The sequence below is a fragment of the Rousettus aegyptiacus genome, unplaced genomic scaffold (assembly GCF_014176215.1).
Source record: "Rousettus aegyptiacus isolate mRouAeg1 unplaced genomic scaffold, mRouAeg1.p scaffold_m13_p_15, whole genome shotgun sequence".
In the NCBI taxonomy this organism is placed as follows: Eukaryota; Metazoa; Chordata; class Mammalia; order Chiroptera; family Pteropodidae; genus Rousettus; species Rousettus aegyptiacus.
This window is the reverse complement of record NW_023416290.1, coordinates 36,019,284-36,027,761: the sequence shown is the minus strand read 5'-3', so window position 1 is coordinate 36,027,761 and position 8,478 is coordinate 36,019,284. Positions and strand designations below refer to the sequence as shown.

General features: G+C 44.1%; 1 protein-coding gene across 2 annotated transcripts in view; it reads right to left on the bottom strand.

The window, feature by feature from the left end:
* Positions 1–281: 281 nt before the first annotated feature.
* Positions 282–8,478, bottom strand: part of BAALC (BAALC binder of MAP3K1 and KLF4) — an 80,283-nt gene continuing 72,086 nt past the window's right edge. The window contains exon 3 of one of the 2 annotated variants that reach the window (XM_016147512.2): positions 282–2,686. In XM_016147512.2, coding sequence (XP_016002998.1) covers positions 2,576–2,686 — 111 coding nt within the window. In that variant the 3' untranslated portion in view covers positions 282–2,575. Of the gene's footprint in view, positions 2,687–3,784; positions 4,520–8,478 lie in introns of those variants that run through there. The other variant, XM_016147514.2, reaches the window with a different exon arrangement.

The window sequence follows — 8,478 nt, the reverse complement described above, 5'->3', positions numbered from 1 at the left end:
CGCCAGGAAAGGCACCAATTCATACAGCGGAAACAGCACTGGGTTTGCAGACCAACTTCCCTAACTTGAATCCCCCCTTCATCAGTTACTGGCTGAGTGGACCATAAATACTTTTATAAGTGTAAATTAGGGCTAATAGTGTTCTCCTTACCTATTTCGCAAGGCTTTTGGAGGATTCACAGCAATTACATATATAAAAGGCCTTTGCTTAAAAAAAAAAAAAAATCCGAGCAGCTCTACATACAAATTTAAAGTTCCAGTAAAGATTCTCTGTAACTGTCCACGTTTGAAATTGATCACTTTATTGACACAGACTTTGCAATAGAAAGCATTATGCTAATAAGATATTAAGAATCAATTTCTATATCATATATACATGAAAAAATTGCCAGATGAATTTCCAATAACACGATTTTACTTCTGGTCACTGTCTTGGTGAAATCTAGATAGATAGTTCTCAAGAAGAAAGGGGAGCCCTTTATTCCATTCTCCCCCAGGAGTGGGAAACTGTTTCTATATAAAACAGAGATACCCCTTCAAGTCGATCAATTCTAAACAACATGCAGCAGTTAAGTGATGAGAAACAAAGCTGTAAAGAGAAACTAGGCTTAGTCCGGGGCTGGCAGCAGTGACTGGCGAAGGAACACCCAACACAAAGCCACATGCTCTTGCCCCGGGAGAGCGAGCCCTTGGACTTGCAGGATCAACTCCCACCTCCGGCGGTTGGGGGCTCCTGCTGGGTTGTACCTGTGGGGACATAGGAGTCACAGGTTTTGCTTTTATTTTATTTTATTAATTAAAAAAATTTCAAAACGTGAAGCTTCTTTTTGAAAAGCCCTTTCTCAAAGAATCACAAAATAACAGAGGTTTGGGAAAACTGTGGTTCTGGATATGGTCAAGTCTTCTTATACAGTGATCAGAACACCCAGATCTGGAGTTTAAGACCTATCCTGAATATGAAAGTGAGGTTACACTGCAGGGCAATTCACAGCACACACTATAACTCTGTGTCTCAGTCAGTCTCCTGTTATTAAGTCCACTGTCAGATTTAGGATATACAATTGGGACTGGCCAGACTCCAAATCTCTCAGCATCTGCATGGCGCCTGACACAGGGTTGACATTTAAAGTTCAATGAATAAATATACAATCTGCTGAAAAAAGTTATGAAGCAAGGGAGGGAGGGATGGAGGGAGGGACATTGCCTGTTCGTGTTTGAGAAAACAGATTTGGCAGGGAAGGAGGCAGAGTACCTGAATTGTAACCTGCTGATATCAATTCTCCAGACCATGTTACATAAGCACACACCATCAGGCTGCCTATTTCTGCTAAACATGGAGTTTATTGGTATCGTTTGGTACAACTTTAGCCTTACCTTTCCCAAGCCCAGGCATGTTAACAGTCCTTTCAAAATCATACTACAGGACTTTGGAGGAAAACACTTCCACCTTAACATGTTTAAAGAAATGCTAGAAAATTTTATTCCTAACAAAACATTTTTTCGCCACATCGGCTGCCTGATTTCTAACACAGCGCATGTCGATCTAATGTCGATGTGAATGCACACCCACCAGGTACTGGCTTTTTAAAGTGATCCCTTTGCAGATACAGAAATGGCACAGCCCTGGGCTGTGCACAGAGAGGGTAAGGGAGGCGCTGTGTCCCGCCAACATGTTCTGGCTTTTCTCCCTCTTGTAAGCAGTGTCCAGTCTTTGATGAATAATTGCAAATGACCCGACTGAAGAGAGAAAGCACTGAAAAACACAAGCTAAAGAAACTGGAAAGCTATGAAAAATGCAGTGTCTGGTTGAGCCTGGAGGGGCGTCCTTGGTTAGATGCACTGAGCTAATAACAGCGATATTATGGTTCAGAGGCCGATAGGGACACAAGCATGGGGGACGTTGGAGGCAGATGAGAAATGGGTGTGACTGCATCATGGAGACCATCTCCCAGGGACACACTGTGGGTGTTGGCAGGGTGAGTTTGTGTGAAATTAGATCTGAACCTGCCTCAGACCAAGCTCAATAAGAATAACAGGGAGTTTCCTGTTTCTTGATTTCTCATATATCTGGCTAGAGAGTTGGGTGACAGCCAACTTTTCAGTGAACACCGTAAGCTTCATGATGGTGGAATTAAAAAAAAAATGAACAAAAGAATAAGCTTGCCTGAAGCAGTGCACACTGCTGTGGCCGGGAGAGGGTAGAGTGGGCAGTGACTCTCCACCCTGGGGATCCTCCCCTTCTATTTTCTGTTCCATCAACTGGCCCGGGGCTTTGGCTCGCCACTTTTACATCAAACTAAACTGAAGGAGTTGCAAAGAGGCAAATCAAACCGCACATTTGCAGTTTGTTTCCATATGTGAGCACTGTGTCAATAACATTTACGAGAAAAATAGGAGGCTGAGAATGTCCCAACAGCTCAGGCAGCCGTCCACTGCCAGGTAAGAGTCTCTCAAGGCACTCAGCAGCGTTCCCGCTGCTCAGCAAGGGGCGCCCACTTCTTCACAGTTCCTTGGTGGGATCCAGTATGTGACGGGCACCAAAGAAGTCCATCTGGCCTTCGAGTTAAACACTCTGCTAATTGACGCAGTTCTTTGTGATTCTTCGACTTCTGTCCGCCTGTCGGATGCTGTCTATAACATTAATAGTGACTTCTTTTGCCGACATTCGCTTAGCATCTCTTTTAGCCTGTTAAAAAGTTTAACACAGTGAAATGAGTTATTAGGAAATATGCAAAGGTCCTCACATTTGCATTAATATCTTGAGATCATTACACACATATACACACACAGAGAGGCGGGAATGGCCCATAAGAACACACACACATGTGCCCCTTTTCATGGGTTTCTTGTTGAATCTATAATACCAACCTAGCACCGAGCCTAGCATAAAGTATGCTCAGTGAAGCATTGTCGAATGAATGAATGAGCTCTGGTCTATCCATGGGTAATGTGAAAGGTTTCACAGTTGGTTTTATTAGAGTGGTTAAGGGTTTGGGCTTTGGAGTCAGACAGACTTTGGTTTAAACACTGACTATGTAATTTCACTATGGGCACATTTTTTCTAACCTCTCTAAACCCTTAGCTTCCTCTATAAAGTGGAGAAGAATAATAGTATCTACCTCATAAGCTTATTGTAAGGATTAAATAAGGTAATACACGTAAGGTACTTAGCGCAATGCTGGTCATTAAATAAAAATGGGGGGAAAAAAACTTGGTAAGTAGAAGTAAAAAATAGGATAGATTATTCACTTCTAAGTGAAGATACACGAATGATGAAAGTCCAGATTTCATATTAAATACTAAAGCGGTGACTAAACCGCAGGTTCTTCAACCACATGTGCCTGATCCCCCCACCCTCCCTAAAGAGGAAACAACCTTAACTAATGGGAGGCAATTCTGTGCCCATTCTATCCAGTGACATTGGCTTAGGGTGAGCATGAGGTGTGCCTTGTGAGTCATCGCCATCGTGGATGGACAGCCACACGTGCCACCCAATCCCCATTCCAGGAAGGACCTGTTTCCCAGCTGCGGGGAGTACAGCCAGCGAAGAGCCTCCAGTTGTCCCTCCAGAGTGGCCTCGGCTGCAGAGAGCCACCTCACCCAGGGCCTTGCCCTTCCCAAGGTGGCCCAATGAGGAGGTACGAAGGCTTGGCCATTTGGCCCAGAGCAGGCCAGCTATGACAGGCCATTTCTCTTCAGGGGTACAGTTGCCAGCATTGTGGCCCAACTTCTCCCTCCTCCCACTCCTGCTCCCAGCCCTCCCTCCCACAGGTGCGGACAGGACACTTCTCAATGAACATCCTATAGAATGATATCTCAGAGTCTGCTCCCTGGGAAGCAGTCAGTTGCAGATCTGCAGGAGTACCTCCCCATGCCGGATGTGAGTCTGCTGTTGACAGATGCATCTTTTCATATAATATAGTCCCTGAACACAAGCCAACTACCTCATCCATAGTGCATCCGAAGAAACAGTGGACTGGTGCACCACTAGAAAAACAAATTTCTCGGTTGTCTTTATTAACAGATGACATGTGGGTTTCTAATACGTCACATAAGTCCTGTGTAGAAGCCACTGACAATGCCCCTCTCAGATTCCCTTTACTTGGCTGGTGCCTCCATCCCGCAATTGCTATGAGTTTTGGCTGCTAACTGCTCACATCAGCATCCTTCTTTTGAAAACTTCTCTCATCTGATTGGAGCCACCTCACCCAGAAATGCCACAGAGGTTACACCCTCATTCCTGGAGGCAGCCCAAAGCCAATGACTGATTGTTGGGGACATAAAAGGCTGGCCATTTTGCCTCAAGGGGGTATAAATTTATGATGTCACTCATGCTGCTAGAGCTCACTGTGGAATCGGACTGAGGCTCCACTGTAGCTGTTTGGCAGAGCTTACATGTTTGCTGAACTTGGTCCTCTGTGTCACCTTGCTTCCTGCTCCTTATGGGTTTCGCCTGAGATTACTCCTTCAATCATTTCTTGCACAAGAATCCTCGCCTCAGGCTCTGCTTCTAGGGAAACTAAGATAATACTTTATGAAGGATGTTTAAGGATAATTTCGGCTATATGCAATTTGGCCTTATCTTGATTTCATGAGGTAGGATTTCATTGTTTTCTTCACGTTCCCAGTGGCTAGCCCAGTTGGAGACACAGCAGGCTCTCAGTTCAGCTCTGGTTGAATAAAGGATGAATGAACGCATGGCACCTCGCTTTTGTCATCTTACCCTTGCTTTAACAATCAGCAGCCAGAGCTGTCTCAGGATTCAGTCTCACACTCTGCACTTTCAAGCCCGAACTGGCACCTGGGCCAGCAGTGATGTCGACGGGTTTATTTTTCCCTAAAAGCAAAGAACTCCTAAAGTCCCACAACCAATTTTGTTTCCTAAAGAAAACTGTAGTAATTATGAGGCTAATTCCATTTAATTTCCATTTCAAGTGTCACTGCATTAAAGCTTTGTGGACTGGGGCACAGAATAGACAGAGGCCTTATTGACGCGAGCCAAATTTAGGGCAGCGTTCCCCTCAAACCGGTGGGCAGGGAGAGAGCTTTCCAGAATGGAAACGTAAAGTTTCTGAACTGCTTAACTGCTTTTTCTTAGAGTTATTGGCAAGATTTCACAAAAGGTTATTAAAGGTTATACACAGAAAATGTTCTGCTCTATATTTCAGTCTGTTTTTCTAAACTTAAAAATCTAAGCAAATATTTAGTTTTTGGCTGGTTCTAAATTCCCCAACCTGTTTAAGTAAACAGGCAAAGGCTACAAAATAGTCATGCCTGGAACAGCCACGGAATATGTGTGGTTTGAGTCTCAAGTACAACAGGGAAATTTCTCAAATCTGTACATCAAAAGCCTGTACAATGGAGATGGTCAGAAAACAAGCTTTGGGGCCACAAAGACCTAGACTTAGTGCAAGGCTTTGCCACCGGTGGCTGTCACAAGACCTGTTGCTTTAACCTCTGAATCTCACTCAGTCCCCTTCTCTGACATTGGGGAAAGAATGCCTGCTGCTTTGGTCTCTCCGGGAGCATTATGCATGCTGCCCAGCATCACTCACAGGGCGACCAATGTCTCCCGCTTTGCCCAAGACTGACCTGTTTTAAAACTGAAAGTCCCACTTTCCGACAGCCTCCCCAGGCCCCTGCCAACCAGGACAGCTGGTGGCTCTAGTGACAGCCATTAATCTTAATTCTATTTGCAAAATGATGTCCGTCAAATATATTAAATTTAAATAGGTAACTTTCTTATTCTACTGAAACTATGACTACTGTTACCACGACTTCTAAATAACAAGACACGTATTTGGATAAAGGACAAACTGGAGTTCTGTCTTCCTGTGATAGGCACGGAAAGTTCTAGACCATACGCAATCCATTTCCAAATAATTACACTGTATTACATTAAGAAATTTGAACAATTACAACAACAGTGTATTTTCTTGGAAATGTTTTATAAAAGGGACGCTTTCGAGTCTAAGGCATCGATGGAAAGGTGCCTGTCCCTCTGAGGCAGCACGGATACCCAGGGGACTAGTCGCTGCTGCAATCTAGCGACAACTTGGAAACCTCAGGTTTTACGCCTGAGAAAGAAGATGCAAAGAGAAGTGCAATGCCAGATGGTTTTCTCTAGAAGTTCCAAGAAGTAGGTTGCTTTGTCCTTCTATAGCAAAAGAGCTACAGAGATACAAAGAACTATTATATATTTTGTTCCTCAGGGTCTATGACATTTTGTATGACATAGATATTTTCCCCTCTGATGTGATTTTGAATAAGCCAAAACCTTTTTATTGAAGATCTCACCTCTTTATTTAATGACATGAAAAGAAAGTGTGTCTTTATTGTAATTACTAGCTTAAAAAAAAAAAAAAATCTTTGGGTTCCCAACTCTAGTTCAATCCTTCCTCCACTTCTAAAATTCTCGTTTTGTGAGCTTTATCAACATCGACTTGGTAATGGGCCACTTTTTTATTTCTCACCCAGTTTTACAGCTTTTCAACTCTTCCCTTGCCTCATCTTAATTTCTGCAGGTTTAGTATTCTGTGAATCATAGATTTTAGTTCTCTTAATACTGCCTCTTTAATTAAAAGTAATTTATTGGCTGCCATTTCTCAGCGGTGACCAGATTGACTGTGATAACTTCCTGGCAGCTTCAAACCCAGATGGACTTGTTTCTCTTGGAGTTTGAAGTCAACGCCTCAGCTCATTCCCTGTGGAAGTGGGGACCGCCCGGCTGCTCCAGGAGGGCCTGGGCTCAGGAGTGCCGCTAAATCCGCTCGGCCTTTTTTCACTTTCCACGCACATGGAGACAGAAATGTTCTCAGCTTTACTTTGACTCCACAAATATATCTATACCTAACACGGGGTTGCGTGGACCTTTTCACAGTTCCTTACAATGAAGAAAGCAAAGCTTACCGAGATGATTTATCAGACACCGCTTTTTTTGTATAACTTTTTTTTTTTTTTTAATTTTCAAAGCAATACAGAATTATGGTAAAATGAGTTTAAAGAGTAGAGAAGGGCACAGTGAAAGCAACGCTTACGCCCCTGCTCTGGCCCCCCTTATCCTTCTCCCACATGTAATCGCAGCAAAGCGTTTCTAATATAATGTGGCTGGGATTTCCTAAGCATATTCAAGCGTAGGGCCATCTTCCTCTCTCTCCTGATGCTCTACTTTCTTCTTGGTCTTCAACCGGGGTTTGGATTATATATTTATTTGCCTGTTTACTTGCTTATTTCCCACATCCTCACCAGATTATGAATTTCAAGAAAGTAGGGGCCCAGTCTGTTGTGTTCACCACAGTGTCCTCAGAGTCTAACTTAGTGCCTGTCACATAATAGACACCTAAGAAATAATCTGATGAACACATGTGGAAAGATAAACCTTCAGAGAGAAAAAAATCCCTGAGAACAGAACCTGTTTGATTCGTCCTGCCTAAACATCATAGAACTTTCCTATAGGGTTTCAGTTGTGCTCGATTGTTTCTTGCACCAACCCTGAGAGATGGCTGGACATGTGACTGTGTTCCCTTTCCCGATGAGGCAGCTGAAGTCATTCAGGCCGCACAATTTGCCCAAGGCCAATGTCAATATAGGTGGTGACCTCAACTGAAAGTGGTGGCAACAGGTCCCACATCCAGCCTCCCACCAGCGCCAAAGCTCAGTCTTGCTCCTCCATCACTTCGTTTCAGGTAACAGGAAGGAAGATCATGGGTTTGGAGGCAGACAGACCTGAGTTTGTATTCTGACGCAGCCAACTCAGTACTCCCTGCGCCATGCAGCCCAGTACCTAACCTCTCCCGGCCTGTGTGCCTGGGGCGGTGTGTGTGGGGGTGGGGAGGAAGCCATGCTGCTGGCCGCTTAGAGTTCTGAGGGTTAAAGATAATGCTATATATAACGTGTCTGGCTCGTAGTAGACACACTGTAACATCTGAGAGTGTTAGCTTCCACCTCTCCCCTGTCCCAAAAGATTAAAGACTAAGACTTGTCAGCTGTAACTCAAGACGTTTTCCTTCTTTTCAAATTCCATTAAAGAGAGACAGATAATAGCAAACCTCTAGCTGATCCTGAATTCCACGGATTTATTTGCTGCTGTTTCATAAATTTTATAGCATTCATGCGAGGCTGGTCAGGAAACATTTCATCTCAGCAAGTCCGCCAAGAGCCAGGTTGCTAGTCTCCAAAGGCAGGGATCAGACCATGCCTCAGGCAAAACTCTCAAGAACTCCCCAAGCCTGGAGCAAATCCTATGCAGACCACAGGCCCAAGCAAGGTACTCACTTAGGCAAACTTAGCCCTGAGTTTTTATCTGTCAGGTATCAAATACCAAAAGCAGGTGTTGCTTTGCAACTTGAACCTCAGATAGATCAAACACTAGGAAGGCAGTAGAACCTGCTTTAGAAAAGCAACTGGGCTCCCACAGAACAGTCATCAATCACATGACGGTGGCGGTGGCGCTGACTGGAGCCATGGGAAACCTCTCTA